This window comes from Thalassophryne amazonica, chromosome 7, assembly GCF_902500255.1.
Source record: "Thalassophryne amazonica chromosome 7, fThaAma1.1, whole genome shotgun sequence".
NCBI lineage: Eukaryota > Metazoa > Chordata > Actinopteri > Batrachoidiformes > Batrachoididae > Thalassophryne > Thalassophryne amazonica.
The window spans coordinates 28,496,246-28,522,955 of NC_047109.1; the positions used below are offsets into that span (position 1 = coordinate 28,496,246).

At 42.2% G+C, this 26,710-nt stretch overlaps 1 protein-coding gene across 1 annotated transcript in view; it reads right to left on the reverse strand.

Moving 5' to 3' along the window:
* Positions 1-26,710, reverse strand: part of LOC117513733 (adhesion G protein-coupled receptor B1-like) — a 712,829-nt gene that overhangs the window by 320,903 nt on the left and 365,216 nt on the right. Inside the window, 7 exon segments of the mRNA XM_034173969.1 lie at positions 42-185; positions 17,340-17,448; positions 20,206-20,274; positions 24,886-25,080; positions 25,173-25,279; positions 25,404-25,505; positions 25,593-25,757. Of these exon segments, the coding sequence (XP_034029860.1) occupies positions 42-185; positions 17,340-17,448; positions 20,206-20,274; positions 24,886-25,080; positions 25,173-25,279; positions 25,404-25,505; positions 25,593-25,757 (891 nt within the window).

Below are 26,710 nucleotides of genomic sequence, written 5' to 3' on the forward strand. Positions count from 1 at the left end.
GTCTTTATGTTCAACCTCGTAAGACTTGTTGCAGTTCTCACCTGGCTTGCCAGTCGACAAGATGTTCTTAGGGATGGTGACTCTGTCCTCTGAGCTGCGGGCCCAGTCCACCATGCCCCTCCAACCCTTCATCGGGAAATTGATGTCAGCATGACCCACCACTGGACGCTTGTGGATACTCAAAACTGTAAAGAGAAAAGATGACTTACTGTCCTGTAAGAAAGTCCGTGTGAAAACATTCACAGTTCAGAGGTGAAGATACACATGTGCAAAATATCATGTTAAGTCTGCAGATGGAACTTAACAGATACAGTACAGATACAGATTGACACCGCTTGGTGTCAATCTGCTCGAAGCAATCAAATCCTCAATTTTGTATTGTTGGGGGGGGGGGGGGGGGGGGTAATGGAAAATGGCAGTCTTACCTGTGTGTGACAGGGCTTAAGTCTTTATTTCTTTTCCTCAGAAAACAATCTGCTTGACATCAACTAATGTGGTTTCAATAGTCCATTAAACTGAAATGCCTCTATTGTCCATTACAGAAGCATTGCACTCAGCAAGAGCAGCCTTCCAGCCAGTTTTTATTCTACTGCACCCATTTACATCCTCTGAAACCTTTAACCAAAATAAATAAATAATTAGGCAAGTTAAGCAAGCATACCAGAAATGGATCTTAGCTGGTTGGAGTTCTGCATCTCTGGCTCAAACTCTGTTTGTCTGCACCAACAGTACAAACGTTTCTGTTACAACAACAGCAGGTGGATTCTCTTCTCTGTTCGGGGTAATGTTCATCAGTGAAATCATCTGGTAGAGTTTGTGGTGATAGTCAAATCCTGCACATTTTTGACCCTGCCTAGAACCAGTTTGAGTCCACTGCTTTTAAGTACTTTAAAGATGGCAGGTGTCTATGTCAATAGTCTGTCCTCAGAAACCCCCCCAGTACTATTATCCACTCCCGTGGCCTCACATTTCACTGATATACCCATGACATCCAGGCCTCCGTTTCTGCCAGAGGACTCCACAGTCTGTACAGATCTCAACCTGCCTCTGGATGAAAGATTGGCACCTTTGACTTAGCCTGTCAACAACTGAGCTTATCATTCCAGCCCATCCTTCCAATCCACATCAAATCAATGTCAACACTGAGTCTTTGCTGTTTCTCCCAACCAACCCCTAAGCAAACCTGGGTGTTATAATTGACAACCAGCTAAGCTTCACAGAACATATTTCATCTGTCTCCAGATCATGCAGATTTTCCCTGTTCAGGAACAGGAAGCTCAGACTGTACCTGCCTGAGCATTCAGAGCAGCTACTGGCACAGGCAGTTGTCATACCATATCTCCACTACTGTTTTGCCTTGTCAGCAGGTTTACCATCAACCCCATTAAACTAATCTTCAGATGATCCAGAATGCAGCAGCATGCCTAGTTTTAGTTGCATTGGCTCACAGGGGTCCAGTCAGAATAGAATCCAATCAGAACAGTGTCATTCCGATCAGTGAAATATACATGTATTGTTTATGTGGCCATAATAAGAATGATCATATAAACAAGGTACATATACAGTACATCACTCAATACATTTGGATTGGCTATTTGACATCCATAGATATCAGCTCCTGCAGACCTGACAGCTTTAATTGTAAGTGGCTCATACATGCGATTTTAGAGAACTTTGCATTCAACAGCTTCCTCCTGTTCCATGAAGGGTTCACACAGGAGACACATTTTGTAATTAGTCGACAGTCATACAAATCTACACTTTCAGTAATTTATTGTATATTTCATTAGACTGAAGCTGTTTTAGTTTGAAAATATAGAAATTTCACAATTATGTTACATTATCCTGGTTAAATGTACAATTTAAATTGTGAGAAATTCCAAATTTATTCATATAGTTTAATGACTACTTTTACATGGACAGCAAAATTTTGACTATTGACCTCATTATAAAACAGACAATTTTAGATTTTGGTGTTTACTAGGGATGGGTATTGATAAGATTTTATCGATATTGATGCCATTATCGAGTCTGCTTATCGATCCAATTCCTTATTGATTCCCTTATCAATACCTCTTGTGAATTTTGTACTAAAAGTAGGCTTTACAGGTTTTCTATGTATTTCATTGAGTCTTAAAGTAAATAAACATGAAATTGGTCACTGTATCCTTGATCTCTGGACATAAATAAAAATAAACAACACGGTGTTTCGCTTTGAAGTTATTAATTCTGACTGGATTCTATCGTTCTAACTTGACTCGGCAGAGAGCCGCGCAGTGTTTGGAGCTGTGTGAACAGAACGGAGGACAATTTTCGTTTCTTTCTCGCAACAAGACAGGAGTCCCAGTTAGTAACTTTAATCCGCACAAAAGTGACTCACGATTTCACATATTCAGGGATGAAAGTGGTGAAAAACAAAAAAAACTGAAACCCAAAATTACCCCCAACACCACCCGCATGAAAATGTTTGAATTCTAGAAGCTCTGAAATGCAATCTGGGACTATTCCAGACAATAAACTGCAGTGAGTGCAGCATTCATTTAGTGAGAAAAAACCCAGCTTTCCTTATTCAAATTCATTCCAGTAGCATTCTGCTCTTACAAGGATGCAGCAGTTTTCGAGCTTGGCAGATAGTTCTGGAGGAAATCACTGAAGAAATTAACACATTGAACATATGGTTTGACCGAAACAAACTGTCATTAAACTTAAATAAGACAGGGATGAAGTGGAGGTGTAAGGGTCACTTGGTGTTCACAGGAAACACTTTTTTATTTCTGTATGTATGTATGTATGTATGTATTTATGTATGTTCATTGTTAGTTGGTTTTATATTTTCTGTTGTGTTTTTATTCAGGTTCTTTTTGTCTCTGTCTCTAAAATTATATATAATCATTAGATTAGTTATTATTACTATTATTGTTGTGCTTGCTATTATTCTTAATATATAAACAAATAAACAAATAAATTTAAAAAATATTACAATTTGTAATACATTTGACTCTTTTACAACAACAAACGCTTGACAGCTACAACTGCTTAATGCCATACATCCTAACGTGTTAGCATCGGTCCCGTTTTTAAGTTATAAAATACATCTATCAACTGCTTCAGAAGACCATAACAGTTCGGTTTAACATAAAAAAGGTAAATAATACTCACAGCCATATGCTCTTTAGGGTTTTAGCGGGGGAATGCTAAAGAAAAAAAATTAATCAGCGAAGCAATGATTGAAGTACTGCTTCAATGTGCGAATCACTGCTTCAATTGGTTCAAGGTTCAAAGCAAAGCCACGCTGCAGAAAAGTTGATTACAGACCCGCTGCAGGGCCTGTAATCAATGTATTGAAATTGTAATTTTCCTGACAAACACCCCCAAAAACAACGGCCACTCTGAAGGACCGATAAGGGAATCATTAAGTAAAAAGGTTATTGATGTCGGTGGATCAAACCATTTCGTATCGATACCCGAAAGGAACTGGTTCTCGATACCCATCCCTAGTGTTTACACAAGTTGTTTATAGAATATTCATTTATATTTCCTTTTATGTGTTACAAAGGCAGATCTGATTAATGACTCAGAGCCGCATTATGTCCCTGTGCCTTATGTGCTGTAAAATGCTGTGAATGCTACAACAGGACACCACCTTTAAATGAAGGTGTGTTCATGTCTAAAATGTTGTTGCTTGTCATTTGGCTCCTGCAGGTGTTCGGGTCGCCCCAGCAGACTGAGTACCAGTCTGCATTGGGATTTGTCCCAAATTTTACCCTGGATACCCATCCAGCCAAAACGCCACCTCTACACAGAGAAACACACACAGCCCCGGTCTTCCCAAGTGGTCTCCCAGGCAAGTAATCAGTAAACTGCACTTCAATAATCAGATTAAGATCAGAATATTCCACATTTGAATTAGTTTATTACTTATTCCAATTATGACTTCATTCAGGTCAAGGTAATATAAAATGGCATTTACATAACAGAGTCTTATTCAGAGAAAAGTCTCAATCAGGTTAATATCAGAATATTTTGGATAAAAGTGTCCATCCATGTATAACTATAAACCACTAGCCAGACTACATTCAGGTGTATCATGTCCCAAGGTGGGAGACACTCCACACCACCAAGAGAGGGAGGTACAACTTATACAATACAGTTCTTTAAAGGTCTTCCAATGACACAATATGACTCAATGGTGTGTCAACAAAAAGACATTAAACAATTACAGATAAGGCAGTGTGACTGCTAATGTTTTTCAATGACATATATTCCTGCAAATTCAATGAGTAACAATTAAGATCAATAAATTATAAAAAGGGACAAGCTAAGTGATCATAAAATAAATACTTGTGAAAAATTAAACACTTGAGTTAAGTCTGGTGAAACCAAACTTCCTTAATAATTTCACTGCTTTGATTAGTTTGGAGGACAAAGAAATTGGCTCACTATATGTTGGTTGATTAAAGTACTTTGCTGCAGATGTCTTTGCTTATTTTAGAGGAGTGGGAGGAACGTGGAGGTCAGTCACCCCCGGGGAGGTATACTGGTGGTGTGGGCGGCTATTTGGCTCCAGACAGTAAGGTGGCACCACTATAAACAGGACTGCTCATCTGGTCTCAGAACCCACATATAGTCTCTTGACTCAGCTCAAAATCTGCCTGCTTTTTATATGGAGGGCACTGAGGGTAACAAAGACTTAGAAATGCCCGCACTACATTATTTCTCCCATTTGTACACCACATGGGAGATACAGGGGTTGTGGTGAATGTGGACTTCGACTCCTGTGAGACATGTTTAAAAGCTTTCTGCCACTTGAAGCCACAGTATTTACCAATGTTTTGTTTTTTGCATGTAGATGCGGAGCAATAAACATAGAACTCCATAGCAACAACAGCTTCTGCATCACTTTCACCCTACAGTAACGTGCATTAATCTGTTTGTGTGCTTGATATGCTCTACAGCACTGCAGGTCTCATTGCTCCACCAGCATATGTGCATTTTCATGTAAAGTACCCACAAAGGGTTAGTACTATGCCAAAGTTGATTTTACTTTGCACACAGCAACAATGGTTGGCTGTTATTTTGACATTTTCACATTACACATGTTTTTACAACCCCAATTCCAGTGAAGTTGGGACATTGTGTGAAATGTAAATAAAAAACAGAATACAATGATTTGAAAATCCTCTTCAATATATTAAATTGCATACACCACAAAGACAAGATATTTAAAGTTCAAACTGATAGACTTTTTTGTTTTTGTGCAAATATTTGCTTATTTTGAAATGGATGCCTGCAACACATTTCAAAAAAGCTGGTACAGTGGCGACAAAATACTGGGAAAGTTTATGAATGCTCAAAGAACATCTGTTTGGAACATTCCACAGGTGAACAGGTTAATTGGAAATGTGAGTGTCATGATTGGGTATAAAAGGAGCATCCCCAAAAGGCTCAGGCATTCACAAGCAAAGATGGGCCAAGGATAACACTTTGTGAACAACTGTGTGAAAAAATAGTCCACCAGTTTAAGAACAATGTTTCTCAATGTTCAATTGCAAGCAATTTAGGGATTCCATCATCTACAGTCCATAATACAACCCCTGGCAATAATTATGGAATCACCGGCCTCGGAGGATGTTCATTCAGTTGTTTAATTTTGTAGAAAAAAAAGCAGATCACAGACATGACACAAAATTAAAGTCATTTCAAATGGCAACTTTCTGGCTTTTAGAAACACTATAGGAAATCAGGAAAAATAATTGTGGCAGTCAGTAATGGTTACTTTTTTAGACCAAGCAGAGGGAAAAAAAATATGGAATCATTCAATTCTGTTATGTGTCGGACGCAGCTCGGAGAACCGACCAGCGTTTGAAGGACCCAGTATGAAATAAGCAGAGCACGGTACAAAGGCTAACTGAATTTAATACATAACAGTGATACAAAAAACAACAAAAGAAAGTGCGGTCTGGCGTGGTGCGCTCCCAGCAGTGCTAACGGTCCGGAGCCAGAAGCCGTTCGGACCCAAGGACCCCGCCGACACCCCCCAGGTGGCTGCAACAAACCGAGTCTGTGAAAGAAGGAACCATTATGTGAGTCCACACTCTACACACAGAGAGACCACTCAAAGGTGTACATAAACAGCAAACACTTCCTGGCTTAATTACTAATCAGCTTCCCAACCTGCAGGCATGGAACATCCAGTTCACAAAACTCCACTGCAGTGGAAGCCGATACATGACTAACGTACAGCTCAATATAATAAGGTGTGAGGGACACCACATTTACTGACTGTATAAACGTTAGTCACAAAATCTAACGTACCTCAGGAAGTGTGCTGACGAGCGTGAGACCTCACCCCCTCCTCTTTCACAGACCGTGCATCAAACCCTGGACGTTCTCTGCATCCACTGATGATGAGATGGCTCTTGAGACGACGATCTCACCCGTCTGGTCACAAGGTCGAGTCTCTGGCAAATACACACTGTATACTCCAGTCTTAAATGCCACCATGTTCCAATCCATATAGATGCACCTCAGCTGTGAGTCCTGACGAGCCGCAGGTGATCAGGGTGAGGTCCTGATAACCTCAGCAACACAGCCACTCAGTCCCAAATGCAAGCCACCTGGAAGGAAAAACAAAAGACAGAAACAAAAAGGCAGCCAGGCCCCCCAGCCATACAACAGTACCCCACCCTCACGGGAAGCCTCCCGGCGACCACACAAACCTGGCCCAGGAGAAACACCCCCCTCCAGGGACCATGGCTGGAAACCGCATCTGCATTCGTCTTCCAACAGAATGGTTGATGTCCTCTCCTCTGGCTGCATCCTTGCCTTTGTTTCAGTCAGTCACTTAGCACAGGTGTGGCCAGGAGTTCTTAAACCTGTGCGGTCAGCCTTTATCCCACCATGTGCGGTCATTAGTCATAAAACAAAAAAGACAAACACAAACAACCAAACCACCCCCCCCCCCCCCCCCTCCCCAGGGGACCGTCCTATCAAACCCCGGGATGAGGAGAAAAGAAAACCCCAAACTTAAGCTTACAAATAAAAGCGCTAAAACACCCCCCCCCCCCCCCCAAACGACATGTAGGGACCAACACCCCCCAGAGGACTTCCCGCCAGCTCCAGGAGTAATAACCACAGCCGAGGTCCCTCTGGGATCCAACGTCACCCACGGGGACTCCCAGCGCCTCCCAGAGGACCACTCGTCAACCCCAGGAGACGCCTCCCCTCACGACCAACGGACCCAGCCCCGGCCGTCTATGGCTAGATGGACCCACAGCCCTTTCCCCCCCAGAGGACACCACAGTCAAACCCTGAGGGCGGAAACTGGGGGGAAACTGGGGGGAACCCCCCCCCCCCCCCCCAGGTGCAGAGGTTACCTGGGAAACGCCCAGCATAACCACACTGCACCACTCCAGCAACGCCGACACTACGGCTCACACGGCTGGAGCCAGAGGAGGAGAGAGGGAACAAAAAGAAAATACCCCAAACCCCCCCCTCCCCTCCCGGGTGCAGAGGTTACCTGGGAAACGCCCAGCACAGCCTAACTGCACCACTCCAGCAACGCTGACACTACGGCTCACACGGCTGGAGTCAGAGGAGAAGAGAGGGCATAACAAAAAACAAAACAAAAAAAAAGAAAGAAAAAACAACAACCCAAATACCCCCCCCATGACCTCCCAGGGGACCGTCCCATCAAACCCTGGGAGGTGAAACTGAAAAAAAAAAAAAAAAAAAAAGAAAGACTAACAGACTGACATAAGGTTGCTCGGGTCCTTTTTTTTTTTTTTTTTTTTGGCAGAACTGCAGGGTCACGACCCCAGACACTAAATAGTGAAAAACAAAAAATAAAATCCCACACAAAAACCAACTCAAAAAACACCCACACAAAATGAACTAACACAAAACAAATAAGTGATTTATACCGTCAAGCTCCAACAAATGGAACACACCTGTTCCAACTTAAGAGCTTGATGGTAATGTGACTCAGTCACCAAAAGAGGGAGCCAAAGTGCTAAAAATGAAAAACCCCCTTTGGTAACTGAGAAAACAAACTCATGCTGCCTTTCTGTGAGCAGCACACAACCAAAAATGTGATTCAACTAAATAACACCGGAGCTGACACAACAGACGCAGTAGCTATCATTACCCGGGGAAACGGGGCTACGACTGTAACACAGGAAGCACCGCGACCCGTGCCACAGAGCTCCGCCGTGCGCGTTCACCCATTACAGACTCACTCCTGCAGCTCCCGTTCAAACCTCTTATCCGGTCGAAGTGCGACGCGAAGCCGTCGCCAGTCACACTCCACCACGACCCACGGATAAGGCACACACAGGAACACGGCTGCAAGAGAGCACGAATCAGTATTCAGTAATGGGTTCTCAAACACGCACCATCCGGGCGGAGAGCACCCGCAACTGATCCGGATAACTTCTGAACGTCTGCTGCCGCCTTCCCGGCGCGTTACCGTCTCTGCTACCGCTGGGTCCGTGATGTTTGGCCAGAGACTACTGTTATGTGTCGGACGCAGCTCGGAGAACCGACCAGCGTTTGAAGGACCCAGTATGAAATAAGCAGAGCACGGTACAAAGGCTAACTGAATTTAATACATAACAGTGATACAAAAAACAACAAAAGAAAGTGCGGTCTGGCGTGGTGCGCTCCCAGCAGCGCTAACGGTCCGGAGCCAGAAGCCGTTCGGACCCAAGGACCCCGCCGACACCCCCCAGGTGGCCGCAACAAACCGAGTCTGTGAAAGAAGGAACCATTATGTGAGTCCACACTCTACACACAGAGAGACCACTCAAAGGTGTACATAAACAGCAAACACTTCCTGGCTTAATTACTAATCAGCTTCCCAACCTGCAGGCATGGAACATCCAGTTCACAAAACTCCACTGCAGTGGAAGCCGATACATGACTAACGTACAGCTCAATATAATAAGGTGTGAGGGACACCACATTTACTGACTGTATAAACGTTAGTCACAAAATCTAACGTACCTCAGGAAGTGTGCTGACGAGCGTGAGACCTCACCCCCTCCTCTTTCACAGACCGTGCATCAAACCCTGGACGTTCTCTGCATCCACTGATGATGAGATGGCTGTTGAGACGACGATCTCACCCGTCTGGTCACAAGGTCGAGTCTCTGGCAAATACACACTGTATACTCCAGTCTTAAATGCCACCATGTTCCAATCTATATAGATGCACCTCAGCTGTGAGTCCTGACGAGCCGCAGGTGATCAGGGTGAGGTCCTGATAACCTCAGCAACACAGCCACTCAGTCCCAAATGCAAGCCACCTGGAAGGAAAAACAAAAGACAGAAACAAAAAGGCAGCCAGGCCCCCCAGCCATACAACAAATTCTGAGGAAAAAATTATGGAATCACCCTGTAAATTTTTATCCCCAAAACTAACACCTGCATCAAATCAGATCTGCTCATTAGTCTGCATCTAAAAAGGAGTGAACACACCTTGGAGAGCTGTTGCACCAAGTGGACTGACATGAATCATGGCTCCAACACGAGAGATGTCAATTGAAACAAAGGAGAGGATTATCAAACTCTTAAAAGAGGGTAAATCATCACACAATGTTGCAAAAGATGTTGGTTGTTAACAGTCAGCTGTGTCTAAACACTAGGCCAAATACAAACAACATGGAAAGGTTGTTAAAGGCAAACATACTGGTAGACCAAGGAAGACATCAAAGCGTCAAGACAGAAAACCTAAAGCAATATGTCTCAAAAATCGAAAATGCACAACAAAACAAATGAGGAACGAATGGGAGGAAACTGGAGTCAACGTCTGTGACCGAACTGTAAGAAACCGCCTAAAGGAAATGGGATTTACATACAGAAAAGCTAAACGAAAGCCATCATTAACACCTAAACAGAAAAAAACAAGGTTACAATGGGCTAAGGAAAAGCAATCGTGGACTGTGGATGACTGGATGAAAGTCATATTCAGTGATGAATCTCGAATCTGCATTGGGCAAGATGATGATGCTGGAACTTTTGTTTGGTGCAGTTCCAATGAGATTTATAAAGATGACTGCCTGAAGAGAACATGTACATTTCCACAGTCATTGATGATATGGGGCTGCATGTCAGGTAAAGGCACTGGGGAGATGGCTGTCATGACATCATCAATAAATGCACAAGTTTACGTTGATATTTTGGACACTTTTCTTATCCCATCAATTGAAAGGATGTTTGGGGATGATGAAATCATTTTTCAAGATGATAATGCATCTTGCCATAGAGCAAAAACTGTGAAAACATTCCTTGCAAAAAGACACATAGGGTCAATGTCATGGCCTGCAAATAGTCCGGATCTTAATCCAATTGAAAATCTGTGGTGGAAGTTGAAGAAAATGGTCCATGACAAGGCTCCAACCTGCAAAGCTGATCTGGCAACAGCAATCAGAGAAAGTTGGAGCCAGATTAATGAAGAGTACTGTTTGTCACTCATTAAGTCCATGCCTCAGAGACTGCAAGCTGTTATAAAAGCCAGAGGTGGTGCAACAAAATACTAGTGATGTGTTGGAGTGTTCTTTTATTTTTCATGATTCCATAAGTTTTTCCATTTTTTCCCTCTGCTTGGTCTAAAAAAGTAACCGTTACTGACGGCCACAATTTTTTTTCCTGATTTCTTATAGTGTTTCTTAAAGCCAGAAAGTTGCCATTTGAAATTACTTTAGTTTTGTGTCATGTCTGTGATCTGCTTTTTTTCTACAAAATTAAACAACTGAATGAACATCCTCCAAGGCCGGTGATTCCATAATTTTTTTGCCAGGGGTTGTATAATCAGAAGATTCAGAGAATCTGAACTTTCTACACGTAAGCAACAATGCTGAAAACCAACACTGAATGCCTGTGACCTTCGATCCCTCAGGTGGCACTGCATTAAAAACCGACAACATTGTGTAAAGGATCTTACTGTGTGGGCTCAGGAACACTTTACTACATCTACAAGTGCAAGTTAAAACTCTACCATCCAAAGCGAAAGCCATACATCAACAACATCCAGAAATGCAGCCGTTTTCTCTGGGCCCAAGCTCATCTGAAATGGACAGACGCAAAGTGGAAAAGTGTGCTGTGGTCTGATGGGTCCACATTTCAAATTGTTTTTAGAAATCATGGACGCGGTGTCCTCTGGACAAAAGAGGTAGAAGACCATCCAGATTGTTACCAGTGCAAGTTCAAAATCCAGCATCTGTGATGGTATGCTTAATTCAGCAAGACAATGCCAAGCCACATTCTGCACGTGTTACAACATCGTGGCTTCATAGTAAAAGACTGTGGGTTCCAGACTGGCCTGGCCTGCTGTGGTCTGATGAGTCCACATTTCAAATTGTTTTCGGAAATCATGGACGTCATGTCCTCCGGACAAAAGAGGAAAAAGACCATCCAGATTGTTACCAGATTGTTACCAAAGTTCAAAAGCCAGCATCTGTGATGGTATGGGGGTGTGTTAGTGCCTATGACATGGGCAACTTAACATCTGTGATGGCACATCAATGTGGATAGGTACATCCAGGTTTTGGAGCAACACATGCTGCCATCCAAGCAACGTCTTTTTCAGGGACGCCCCTGCTTATTTCAGCAAGACAATACCAAGCCACATTCTGCACGTGTTACAACAGCGTGGCTTCGTACTTAGGGCCCGGTCCCACTGGGGAGAGGATTAATTGTGCATGAATTGAGTATACAAATTACGGGCGTTTGTTGTCGTCCGCAACAAAAATGGCCAAAAATGACAAATGTCCCCGTATGAATTACGGATATATTAATAATATATAGCGAATATATGATGAACAGTCATGGTTATATAACGCATGTAGTGAGGAAACTGATCCGACACATTGAGATTATCACGACAGTATTACGGGTGTATTATGAATGCATCGCGCACGTGTTACGCTTGCACGGCATCTGCATTGTAGTCATAAAAGAAGCTCACTCGCTCCTTTCGGCATCACTATTGACACCAACAGTACAGCCTCTGGAGCATTTGCTGGACTTGGACAAGTTGATCACAGAGTCAATGTTCATTTTGTCATGTGAGGGTTAACTGTTCATGAGTTTGGTTTTTTTTTAGAGTGTCACAGAAAACAGACTGCAGCGTGAGTTGTTTTGTTGGTGTTAAATAAAAGTCCTGGATTGCAGCAGCTATTATGTCTTTGTGGATTTACACAGCCGGACCGGCACTGACTGGCAGGTATGTCGCTTTCTGCCACATCTAGTACTATGGGTTTACATGACGTGTTTGTTATGCATTCACAGATTGTCCGCAAATCAGCTGCAAAGCAGATGTAATAAAAATGCTTTATTCGTGGCCAATCTGTATGCATTCGCTACAACATATTTTAGTTTGTGATATGGACATGATAGGCACACTACAGATCTGTTTTACACACTGTCCCGGTCCACTGCCAAACCGCAAATCCCCGTCAGTTGCGGATATCAGCGGTTAACGGCAGATATACAGCGCATAGAGTGAGTATGTATTGTGTATGAATTGAGTATGTATGGAGTATGTAAGGCGGATATTATCCGCATCCAGAGAACAGCTCAAAAATCCTGGCTGCGGACATGCGTGCCTCTGCGGATGATCATGGGCGTGTTTGGATGACGGCCGACTCATACATATGGGCCAATTTTGTGCGCAATCCATACGCAAATCCTCCTAAACACCAGCGGGACAGGGCCCTTAAAGAGTGCAGGTACTAGACTGGCCTGCCTGCAGTCAAGACCTATTGCCCATTGAAAATGTGTGGTGCATTATGAAGCAAAATACGACAACGGAGACCCCAGACTGTTGAACAACTGAACTCGTACATCAAGCAAGAATGGGAAAGAATTCCACCTACAAAGCATCAACAATTAGTGTCCTCAGTTCCAAAATGCTTATTGTGTGTTGTTAGAAGGAAAGGTGATGTAACACAGTGGTAAACATACCACTGTCCCAGCTTTTTTGAAACATGTTGCAGGCATCCATTTCAAAATGAGCAAATATTTGCTTAAAAACAATAAAGTTTATCAGCTTGAACATAAAATATCTTGTCTTTGTGGTGTATTCAATTGAATATAGGTTGAAGAGGATTTGCGAATCACTGTATTCTGTTTTTTTTTTTTTTACATTTTACACAACGGCCCAACTTCATTGGAATTGGGGTTATAATTCTGCCAACATTTACTTCCAGTCTTTGATTTTTTTTTACCTGCGCACAGTGGCGGTGCATGTGGGAGTTTTTTTTTTTAATGATTATTCCAGTGTGTCTGTTGTCCATCTGTCCATGTTGTGTGAACAAATAAAGAGTTTTGATTAAATTTGAAGCGAACTTGGTGGAGTGTTTGAAGGTCATTCAAGGACAAGGTGAATTGATTTGGAGAGATGTAGGTTAAAAGTCAAGGTTTTGGTCAAATGCTTAGGGCCCCTTCACACACAGTACAAATATGTACAACTCAGGGCGACTCATGGCGGAGCAGCTTGTATGAGCGAACAACGAAAACATTGCGCCAATGGGCAGGTGTGCACGATGCCACTGCGACGGTTCGTTCACGCGGGAACACAGTGGGAGCAGCTGCGCATTGTGTAAGCACATCGCACAGCTGCTGTGAAGAAAAAATTAATAAAAAATACATGCTGCAACATTTTCGTGCACGTGAGAATACAGTGCGAGCAGCTGCACCACATCGCGTCGCTGATGTGGAGAACAATAAAATAAAAATCAGCTGTATAATAAGTGAATATCACTGGGTTGACATAAATAATACATAAAAGGGGACGCAATACAGAACCCCATGGTTAAATAACACTGGATAAAAAAAATGTCACTCATGGGATTCAAACCCGTAAGCTCTGATTACCAGATGGAAACTTTACCACTGCGCTACTATCGCTGGCCTGTAATCAGTGCAGAAAAAAATGCCTGAAATCAAGAAAGATATGGATGAGGTGCACTGTGTCCGGCCGCTGCAGCCTGGCACAAAGGTGAAAGATGTTTTATATATTTCCAAGTGAGGACAGCAGGCAGAGACATGCACCTCATAGAGGAATGTTGTAAGTTCATGTCCTTCCAAACACGGAACATGTCCTCCAGCTGGGATGTCCAGGAGCAGAGATTTTTACAGCCGCAGCTGTAAGCAGACACCCCCCCCCTCAGCGCCCAGACCACCGTGTCACTCTTTGTGTTATGTGGTCATTCATTTTCGTTATTTGTTATGTAATTGCTTATGTAGGTATTGCTGTAATTATTTATATAGCTGTCCTGGCGGTGGTTTCTGTGTTTGTAATGTGTGCACTGAGCTGTGATCCAGTTCTCAGTGTGCTGTGATCAACTGACAGGTCCCTCCCTATGCTGTGTGTGATCAGACCTCGCTGTCCGGCCCCCATGTGATCAGATCTGTACATACATATAAGCATTTTATGCAAGTGTGCTCCCCCCCCCCCATATTATCTTTTATTCTGTATTATCAGCTCTTAAATTTGGGATTTATGTGCATTGTTGAAGAGTTCTTTTGTAACTGGCATTTATTCTTTTATTACTAAAGTTTAATTTGTTTAGTGCTTTTCCTGGGAATTCAAATTACAAATGGTTATTGCTATTATTATTAATAATATTAATAATAAGAAGAAAAGCATGAGTTTTCAGTACATGTCACACCAGAGTAAAAGTTGTGTCTTCTTTCTGTATAGTCAGCTCTCTGATTCTGGATTTTTTTTTTTGTATTTATTTATTTTTGCATTGTAGTAGTGTTCCTTTGGCACAGCGCGGGGGCAAGCGGTTAAGTGCGCCTATCTCCAGGTTTCCCAAGGTCCACCCATTTTCCATGTAAGGTGGAGTTGCATTGGGTGTCAAACGTTTGCCAAACCAATATACAGCTTGATGTCAGATCTGCTGTAGCAACCCCAAGAAAAAAAAGAGAAGCTGAAGGGACTTGTACTGTTGTTTGGTTAGTAACATTTAAACTTTTATTATTTGAGTTTATTTTGTTTAGTGCTTTAATTCCTGGGAAAGCCCTATAGAAACAGCATTATTATTATTAATAACAAATGTGTGCCTTTTCAGTATATAAGTCACAAGACCTCCCAAACTAAATAAAAAAGTGACTTACACACCTGAAAATACAGGAATCATAGTAGTCTCTGGATAAAATTTTCTGAGATGTTGCTTAACTTAGGGAACAGCTGAAAAAAATTTGAGGCAGGTCGAGATAAAAAAAAAAAATGAGCCTAAAAATAAGCATTATGATTTCACAAATGTGACAAACCCATGCCCATAACGTTTTATCATTATTACAGTAGCTTATTCCAGTTTGTTTGCTTTTCTTCCTCATCTTGTATTTATGTCTTTTCTGACATGGCATCTGTGTTGCCTCAGCAGGACCACTTTTGAGTTGCAGTGTCTCATCCAAAGACATTCCTGTTCGCACAACACGCTTTTCCAGCTGAGCTTCAACTGCTACCATTTACAGATTAATAGTTAAATATAAAGTGTTGTTATTTAGCAAATGTAGCAGAGCCAAGCTCAGACTGAACAGACAGGACACTAAAGGCATGATGGTGCATCAAGTAAATAGATCCAGCTCAGTTCTGCACTACATGGCATCTATGCAAAGCTGTACAGCTGTGTGATTGTGTTTTAACACAACCAGAGAGCAGCTCACCATAAAAACACACAGCCTCTGCTTTTTCTTCTTCTTAGATGTAATAAACCACTTTCAGTTTTGTTTCAAACAATTTCATTTCTTCCAGTTCTGGGTGATTTTCCTTCCAGAGCTGTTTACCATTTGACTGTTTTACACTCTTTCTGAGAAGCACAAATGTAAGAGATTTCTTTAACCCGATAGTCTACTTCATGTTCTATCACAGGTGCTGACACTTCTGGAAATGTAAAAGATTGTGTAGTCACAAGAAATTGGTGAACCGACAGAGAGCTGTACATGTACTGTGGGCCACAAGGAGCTAAAGACTTTTTTCTCATGTACACTTAGGGCTGATCTCTCTGCATGCACAGTCATGTAAAAAAATGTAGTGGCCTTTCTTCCAGCTGGCGTGAAGCAGCTCGAGTGTCACTTCCAGTTTCCATCTGACACAGCTGTGATTTTCATGCACAGCACCCACGTTCTTTCAATAGCAAGTACACTTGCACTCGCTTGTGTATTCATTTAGTAAATGGACTGCATGTCTGTAATAGCAGGTGCTCAAAGTGCTTTACAATGATGCATCACACACACACCCCGATGTCAGCGTGCTGTCATGCACCATGCTCAACTGCACAATGGGAGCACCAGGGACCTGAGGGCCCTTATTCATTTTTTTCCTCTCTGACAGGCATATGAACAGAGAATCCTCTGCCCACAAGCCCACTGCTTTCACCATATGATTGTCACCTTACCATGTGATGGGTTTAAAAAGGGTTGTGGTCAGGTGCAGTGATTGTGTATTGCTGTCCTGTGGCAACAGAATATGAGAAAAGTTGGTTAAAAGTTGAATGCAGAGTTTTTCTGTTAATTACAGCGCACACCATTCAGACAGGGCTTACAGATGTGGGTTCACCATGAATGTCCACTCTGCTAATACACATAGGGATGAGCATTGGCATATCAAACTACAATGAAACTGAAGTAAAAGCAAATTAAAAACAACATAAAAGTAAACACTTATGGAGGAAGCTTTGATGATTTAGGCAAAGAACCCTTTCCTTGCCAGAAAACCTCTCACCTCTATGTTCACAATCTAAAGAGCAATGTACAGGGTGGTGCTGTACCTGTCTCTCAAAGGTAGTGAAAGCTGCCCAAAGGAACAGAGTGGTGCATCATTTTACAGGAATCAGGTTTTTTTCATTCATCAACACCAGTAGCATGCACACAGAAAGCACACAGGCACTAGACCATGTTAGAGTGTGGACAACTCGAAAATGAACTCAAGAAATCAAATTACCCTGTTTAACGTTGGCCCCATTATTTTACACATCACTGTGAAACAACAATGTAGATAGGTTTAAAATGAAAGCTTGTTTAGTCCTCTGTGGACAAAGCACATCTTCCCACGTGTGTGTGTGTGTGCGTGTGTGTGTGTGTGTGTGTGTGTGTGTGTGTGTGTGTGTGTGTGTGTGTGATAATTTTTATTGGCTTTTTGCTCTTTGTAGATGTAACACTGGTCTTTAGAGCTCACCCAAGTCTGGAAGGATGTGTTTGCGTGACCCGATAGGTCACCCTCCCATGTCCTCCCTTTTATGTGTTATTTATAAAGGTCAGTCTTCAGAGAAAGAACATAACAGATAAACAAACATAGGTGGGGAGACCTTCAGCACTGAAATAAGGCTGACCTAGGTTATCGGTGTCCTCGTGCAGGTCTTGGAAATCCTTCATCCTCAACCCAATGACATCCACAAAGTCCTCAACCACACGGAACAGCTCTTTGATGTTTGGCCCCAGCTGAGACAAGGCAAGACAAAGCAGAATGCGGGGGGGGGGGGGGAATCAGGGTTATTTCTTAACACAGTGAAATAATGGATTTTGCAGACACAAAGTATTTTGTGCAAAAATGTAGCATTTGAGGATCGCATGGTGGCTTAGTGGTTATCAATGTTGCCTCACAGCAATAAAGTCATGGGATTGCTTCTCACCTGGGGGCCTTTCTATGTGGAGTTCGCCTGTTCTCCTTGTGTTTGCATGAGTTGCTCTGAGTACCTCCTACTTCCAAAGATGTGTAGGGTAGGTTAATTGGCAACACCAAATTGTAGGTGGGCATTCGTGCGTGAATGTGTTTGTCTGACTATGTGTTCCCTGCCTTACATCCTGTGACTCCTGGGATCCAGCCCCCCATGACCCTTGTTTGGAGTAAGCAAGTATAGAAAATGAATGAATGTTGTATTTGAGGTGAACAGTCCCATAAATACAGCCAGTGGATTGCAATAACAAACAAAAAAGGCAGCATAACAATTCCTTAAAAAGCAACACCAAAATATCTCATTCACCTAGTACCCCTAGTATATACAGATCCACCTCAGATCTGCTGTGACAACTTTTTTAATTTTTTTTACTTAAAAATATGCCACAGATAGTTTCCTAAGGATGTCAAATTATGTTTCACAGCTGTGATCACGTTTGTGTTCCAGTGCCCTTTTCTCAGGTATGTCCCCTATTCACCACATACTGATAATCTTAATATAGCTGTCATTATTCACAATGTGATGTCCTGGAAAAACGATTACAGGCACTGTATTATGCACATGGCACCATGAGAGACACTGGCAGGAGACATTATGCATTTGTCTTTCAGCTTCTGTATGATGTGTGTTATGCTACATAACTGTCGAGCAAGCCAGCAACTAGCAAGATAAAGTAAAAATTATAAGAAGGAAATGTACTGTATTTGAAGACGTGACTATTATCTTACAATGAAATGACCTGTTTAACATTCATAATTTGGCAAGGCACAAATTTATAAAATTACATTCTGTATCATGGCAAAAATAATATGAATGTCGTTTTTTTACTGTTATGGCAACACATTTTCCTTCTTGCTTGTTAACTTGTGGAACCTATAGTAAAAGAACCCAGTAGCTAAGAATGTAATTCCACCAGCCAACCACAAAGATGTAAACACTCGTATAGTAATGCTTGGATGGACACACCAATTTCTGAATTGCTGCTATTGGCTTTGCGTTCCTTCAGAATCAGGCAGCTAAAGTTGTCTTGTTGGGTTGTAATGCAAATTTTACATCAATGTCTTTTAAAACTATATGATCACATAATAGAAATTAAACTTGATGATAGTACAAGCAGTCTGCTGTGATGAATTCCTTGACACAAGCAGGTTTCACACCAATGTCAGTACCTGCTGTTTTTCCCGCTGGGCAGACATGAAGAGCAAACACTGGTTGCTCAGAAATGGGAGAAACTGAACATTTTGTGTAAAACACTGCAGTGTGCCTTGGGAAATGGATAAAGAATAATGTTATTTTCAAAGCAAAAAAACAAACGCGCGTGTGTGTGTTTCATTCTCCACCATGACACCATCATGTCAGAGCTGCCTATAATTTCATATGGGGCTCCATAAAATAACCTGTCATGGTGGGTGAATAGACTTACAATTACAACTTCTTATGATAATTTTCCAACATCATGTACATTTTCTGTGTATACTTTGCAAAGCTAGATTAGTTTGTATGGCAGTACTGATGATGCCTTCAAAGTGTTGCCAGCTGGATGTCAACAGTAATGAATGAGTGGGAGCAAATGGATGAGTTCCTGAGTTACTAGTTAGCTCTCATTATTTCTGCCCTTCACTTCTTTTCTCGTCATTGACAGCGCCGACACCACAACAACAGCAACAATAACAGAGCTTCCTTTTCCATTTCAAACCTTTGCTTTCCCTCATTACACTGTGAGACGCCATGTTGAAATCACGTGTGAACGCTGTGATTGGTCAGCTACCCAGACGGTGCAGTGCAGAGAATGCACACACCATTCCACTAATCTTGTATGGCATGGGCTTGGTGTCGTGGTGTCTGGGGCACGAGTACAGCCATTAAATTGAGAGATTGTCTGTCAGTCTTGTCGTTATAACAACCACTCATCTGATACAATAATTTCAGCATTTTGCTCTTAGAGTTTAATGTTGTTGACAATACGCTGCAATGAGCAGCTCTACAAATACGCCAATGTGAAAGGGGCTTTACAAGGAGAAACTTGACACCTAACACTTTTTTTGGTGCAAAAAGTAGGGAAAAGTAACAGGTCTTTTCACCTCTCCTGGTATGACAGAGCTAGTCGGCTAACTAGAAGTACTGTGACAAAGAAAATGCAGTGTTGGCCATGCCTCTTGATGATACCATCTCAGGGACGTCTTGTCTGGTCAAAATTTGGTTCTAGGGATCTCTCTAACTTTGACCGGGCATATAAAAGGCATGAGAAGAGCAATGAAGATGTGAATCCATATGCCATTGAGAGGACACTGATCAAGTCCCTGGAAAAGACGCCTACTTGGTATGATAGAGTCACAGACCATTTTCTTGAAAAGGAACAAAAGGCAGAATTTACATTTAAATAAATTTACAAATTTTATGATGTAAACAGACAATGAATTTCCCCTCTTAGAAAGACCAGCCAGCAGCCGCCACCGAGACAATTGTAACAAAAGATCTAATTACAGACGGGATGACTCTGAAAAAAGAGGGCAATACACACCAGTTGTGCTTCTTCCCATCTGTCTCTGTTCTCCTCCATCAACAGATTGCTGACTGACTGCACAAAGTTCTACAAAAAGAAGAAGACATCACATTATTAGGTTTGTGGTCAGTCATTTTAGTACTCAGTCCATTTATCATTTATTAATTATGGTTATAGTGCCACCAGACCCAACCACTTAGGAGTGGTTCAACCAGACTTTGGTGAGTTCTTGTGTTTTAGTTCATTTTGTCTCTTGTGAAAGTAACATTTCAACTCTGGTGTAGAAAAAAAAATCTGAGACATCATGTAGACAGCTGTTAAAATTCATATGCCAGACCTTGGTGACATTTACATTGCACTCTGCAAACTCCAGTGTCACGAGGTGGCTGCAAAGAGATGTTTGGTGATACATATACCTTTAAGAAATATATATATATATATATATATATATACGAGGGCTGTCAATAAAGTAACGGTGCTTTTTATTTTTTTCAAAAACTATATGGATTTCATTCATATGTTTTTACGTCAGACATGCTTGAACCCTCGTGCGCATGCGTGAGTTTTTCCACGCCTGTCGGTGACATCATTCGCCTGTGAGCACTCCTTGTGGGAGGAGTCGTCCAGCCCCTCGTCGGAATTCCTTTGTCTGAGAAGTTGCTGAGAGACTGGCGCGTTGTTTGATCAAAATTTTTCTAAACCTGTGAGACACATCGAAGTGGACACGGTTCGAAAAATTAAGCTGGTTTTCAGTGAAAATTTAACAGCTGATGAGAGATTTTGAGGTGATTCTGTCGCTTTAAGGACTTTTCACGGTGCGAGACGTCGTGCAGCGCTCTCAGGCGGCGTCATCAGCCTGTTCAAGCTGAAAACCTCCACATTTCAGGCTCTATTGATCCAGGACGTCGTGAGAGAACAGAGAAGTTTCAGAAGAAGTCGGTTTCAGCATTTTATCCGGATATTCCACTGTTAAAGGAGATTTTTTTAATGAAAGACGTGCGGACGGATCCGCGCGTTGGGACGCAGCCGACGCGGTGCGGCGGCACAGGAAAAACACCTCCGTGTTGATAACCATTTGTAAAATCCAGGCGGCTTTTGATGGCTTTCAGTGGAGTGAGTATATGAGAAATTGTTTAACAGGCAGGACATGTTCCAACTTGTCCTTAAGGCTTTCAACAGAGGTGTTTTTCCTGTGGCGGAGCGTCGCGGCGGCTGCGTCCCGACGCGCGGACCCGTCCGCACGTCTTTCATTAAAAAAATCTCCTTTAACAATGGAATATCCGGATAAAATGCTGAAACCGACTTCTTCTGAAACTTCTCTGTTCTCTCACGACGTCCTGGATCAATAGAGCCTGAAATGTGGAGGTTTTCAGCTTGAACAGGCTGATGACGCCACCTGAGAGCGCAGCGCGACGTCTCGCACCGTGAAAAGTCCTTAAAGCGACAGAATCACCTCAAAATCTCTCATCAGCTGTTAAAATTTTCACTGAAAACCAGCTTAATTTTTCGAACCGTGTCCACTTCGATGTGTCTCACAGGTTTAGAAAAAATTTTGATCAAACAACGCACCAGTCTCTCAGCAACTTCTCAGACAAAGGAATTCCGACGAGGGGCTGGACGACTCCTCCCACAAGGAGTGCTCACAGGCGAATGACGTCACCGACAGGCGTGGAAAAACTCACGCATGCGCACGAGGGTTCAAGCATGTCTGACGTAAAAACATATGAATGAAATCCATATAGTTTTTGAAAAAAATAAAAAGGACCGTAACTTTATTGACAGCCCTCGTATATATATATACACACACAAATAATTAATCTTTATGAGTGCAATGGTAAGAATTTTTGTGTGAGTTGAAAGATGGAATGTACCATTCAATGAGGTGCAGCCTGTGAATGGTATATTCCATCTTACAAAAACAACAAAATATTACAGTGCACTTTTTCCACATTTTATGTTACAGCCTTATTCCCAAATGGATGAAATCATTTATTTTCCCTCAAAACTCTACTCACAACACCCCATAATGACAACATGAAAAAAGTTTTTTTTTAAACACACAATGACATATTGACAATGTGATTTTTTTCTTTTAGAATTTTTTCCAATTTATTCAAAAGAAAAAAAAAAAACTAAAAAATCAGATGGACATAAGTATCAACAGCCTTTGCCATGAAGCTCAGAACTGAGTTCAGATGTATTCTGTTTTCACTGGTCATCCGTAAGAGGTTTCTATAACTTACTTGGAGTCCACCTGGGGTACATTCAGTTGATTGGATATGATTTGGAAAGGCACACCCCTGTCTACATATATAGTCCCACAGTTGGCAGTGTATGTCAGAGTACAAACAAAGCATGAAGTCAAAGAAATTGTCTGTAGACCTCTGTGACAGGATTGTCTCAAGGCACAAATCTAGGGGAGGGTTCAGAAAAATTTCTGCTGCTTTGAAGGTTCCAATGAGCATATTGGCCTCTATCATCTGTAAAAGGAAGACGTTTGGATCCACCAGGACTATACCCAGAGCTGGCAGCCCATCTAAACTGAGTGGTCGGGGGAGAAAGGTCTTAGTCATGGAGGTGACCAAGACCCAGATAGTCACGCTGTCAGAGCTCCAGCATTCCCCTGTGATGAGAGGAGAACCTTCCAGAAGGACAACCATTTCTGGAGCAATCCACCAATCAGGCCTGTATGGTAGAGTGGCCAGACAGAAGCCACTCCTTAGTAAAAGACACATGGCAGCTCACCTAGATTTTGCCAAAAGGCACCTGAAGGAGTCTCGGACTATGAGAAATGAAATTCTCTGATCAGACAAAGACTGAAATCATTGGCGTGAATGCCAGGTGTCATGTTTGGGGAACACCAAGCACCATCCCTACAGTGTAGCATGGTGGCGGCTGTGGGGATGGTTTTCTGTGGCAGGAACTGGGAGACGAGTCAGGATTGAGGGAAAGATGAATGCAGCAATATACAGAGTCATCCTGGATGAAAACCTGCTGCAGAGTGCTATTGACCTCAGACTGGGGCGACGGTTCATCTTTGTGCAGGACAATGACCCAAACCACCCAGCTAGGATATCAAAGGATTAGCTTCAGGACAACTCTGTGAATGTCATTGAGTGGCCCAGCCAGAGCCCAGACCTGAATCTGATTGAGCATCTCTGGAGATATCTGAAAATGGCTGTGCACCAACACTCTCCATCCAACCTGATGGAGTGTTCGAGGTGCTGCAAAGAGGAATGGGCAAAACTGCCAAAAGATAGGTGCACCAAAGTTGCGGCATCATGAAGACTTGATGCTGTAATTGCTGTCAAAGGTGCATCAACAAAGTATTGAGCAAAGAGTGTGAATACTTATGTAAATGTGATTTCTTAGCTTATTATTATTATTATTATTATTATTAGTGAATTTGCTAAAATTCCCCCCCCCCCCCCCCCCCCCCAAAAAAAACACAAAAAAAAACCTGGAGTCTCTGTGGGACATCATATGCACAAGATGCACAGCGCTTGAACACGCTCATGCATTCATGTTCATGCAACTGGCACCAATCAAAGTTTTAAAAATTAAGAAAAGTATTGAGCATATTTACTCATTAAACATTGAAACCGCATACTGGTGTAATCCCACATCAACAAATGCCATGCAGCATTATGTAAAACAGAATTACAAATTCAGTTCTTCATAGACACACCTACATATATTGAAAGTGAAAACAGGATTTTATGGAAAAAAATAACACATTGTAATGATGGGAACTGGTTGTGCTATCAGCAAACCTTGTACCATTTAAGAAAATGACAAATACAAATGGACAATACAATGGACCCCCCACCCCACAATAACCAAATCGCCAAAATGTAGTCATAGTCAGAATGTGCAGGAAGCAGGCTGACATGGCAAAAATGGTCATAATCCAGATGCAGTCAGGAGGAAAAGAGGCGTGGTCAGCTGTGTCAGAACACAGCCAGACTGCCTCATCCACACCTGTCAGATCGCATCCACAGCATATGTAGACCACGCAGACTGCTGTCAGATGGCCAGAAAAGGCACTGGAATCTGCACAATGTCCAAATGTCTGGATGGCAAACATGGGACCGGAGTGGGAGGGAACACTGTGTTCCTCCCTTTACACAGGACCTGTACTGGACATAAAAGAACAACCAACGTATGGACCGGATTCACGCGATATGTGTCCATCAGTACGGTCACCTATTCCCATTCAATCACTCCTTTGCTCATCCTCTTTTCCCCAGGCTCACTGACCTCACGTGCATGTGTGCGTAGAAGTGCTGACATGAGGAAATGATTGCTCAGTGTGTGTGTGTGTGTGCGTGTGTTAGGGGTGTAACGATACACAAAAATCACGCTTCGCTACGTACCTCGGTTTTGAGGTCACGGTTCGGTTCATTTTCGGGACAGTATGGGAACAAAATGCAAAACCTAAATTTGCTTGTTGTTTAAACCAACAGTTTATTGTAACATTATACAAACAGGAAAATAAAATAATTGCAAAGTGCTGCCTGGTAATAAGTTAAATAAAATCTTCTCAAATAAACAACAAATGTATGAAATAGTATAAATATTGCCTTTGCATTAGATTTTCTATCTAGCAAGGGTCTGAGCAAACACTGGATTGGAGACCCTGAGGTTTTGATTGGTTTGGAAGTTAAATGTTCTGATATTTCGAGTGTGTCAGTCCACCTTCAAGTCTGCACTGCTGGGACTGTAGTAAGCTCTCCTAAAGATCTCAGTCATGTTCTTCAGCACATCCACTATAGCCAGTAGGTCGCCACTGTAGCTGGTGCCATCACTCGATGTTACCCTCAGTTTGGTCATCACCTCTGAAACGCCATCTCCCACAAGGCCACGCTGTGCTTTAGATAAATGTTCTCGAGTCTGACAGAGGAGGTGTCTTCTGTTAGTTTTCACAGCATAACATATCAGAATGTGTTGGCACAAAACACAAACAACAAATTCTTCATCCTTACCAAAGTTTGAATACTGCGATAGTCATTGGAAATGCATTTCATATAGGTGGGATTCTCCCAGTAGGCAATTCCCTCCTCATCCAGGGTGCATCGGCGCAGGATAAGCCCTGAGCACAGACACCAAGAATGCCATAACACCACGTTAAGTATGGAGGATTGTGCATACACTAACATCTAGATGTTTGTGTCATGTATGGATGGTTCTGGAGCAGATTGTGCACATAAACACACCCATAGCATTGGGAGGACAGCGAACTGCTGCTGTGTCCCCGGCTGGAGTCATCTTCCACACAACATTGGAAAAGTTGTCTTCACCACAGATTTCATGAGGTTCTGCTCCAAAAGACAGATAACAGGAACAGTGAAAAAAGATTTATATGAGGACCAGTGTGGTTCTGACATACTATTGCATTAACTGACCTGGGCATCTCTTTTCATTGCAGCTGCGGACTTCCTCACGGTCTCCAGGACAGGACTGACCTCCAAAAAAGGGCCCATAACAAATCCTTTTTCTTTGTTGGCTGCCCCCACCACATGTCTTGGTACAACCTGACCACAAGGACCAGGGCTGCCACTTGCCATCCACTGATAAAATGCATGCAACAGAAGAGTCTTAAAACAATGTTGAGACACAAGCAGAACCTATTTCAAGAAACTGCATCTTGAAACTGACAATTTTACATCCCTCTGTACATTTTTTCTCAATTTAAGTATTTCTGCAATACTTCCAGTAATATTTCAGAAACCACTGTTACGTCCACCAAGTACGTAAAATCATCGGTGTTTATTTATCTGTCTGTCTGTTAGCAGGATTATGTCAAAACTACTGCACAGAGTTTGACAACATTTTCAGCACAGATAAATATTAGGCCATGGAAGACTCCATTAAATTTTAGAGGTGATCTGGATCCGGAATCTGGATCAAGATTTCACTTTATATACGCTTTGAAGGATTACTTTAAAACTACATCACCAATTTTCACCAAATTTGCACCACAGACAAATGTTCGGGCATGGAAGATTGCACTGAATTTTGGAGGTGACCCGGATCCAGATCTGGATTCTGGATCAAGAGTTCCCTTTATATAGGTTTTGAAGGATTTCTTCAAAACTACTTTGTGGATTCTCACCAAATTTGCAACACTGATAGATAATTAGGGCATAGAAGACTCCACTGAATTTTGAAGGTGATCCGGATCCAGATTGTCGGAAGTCAGAAATCTCTCATTGCTGTTGTTTTATAAAGTGTTGCCTTAGACGCAGCCATTGGTTCCCTTTTACTTGCTTAATGCATTTCATCCATAATTTATTTCACCTACATATTAATGGCTTTGTCGAAGGTAGTGAAACACATTAATAAATTGGGCTTATAGCTTTGTAACATGTATGGGGTTTGCAGTAAGTGTGATATGATGGAAAAGAACTGCTGAGCATTACCATAGACTGAAATCACAATTGACAGGATGCTAAGAAAGGACCTGTTGTAATAGGGCTGATGAAAAAGAATGTGTTGCTGCACAATGAGCAGCAACCTAATT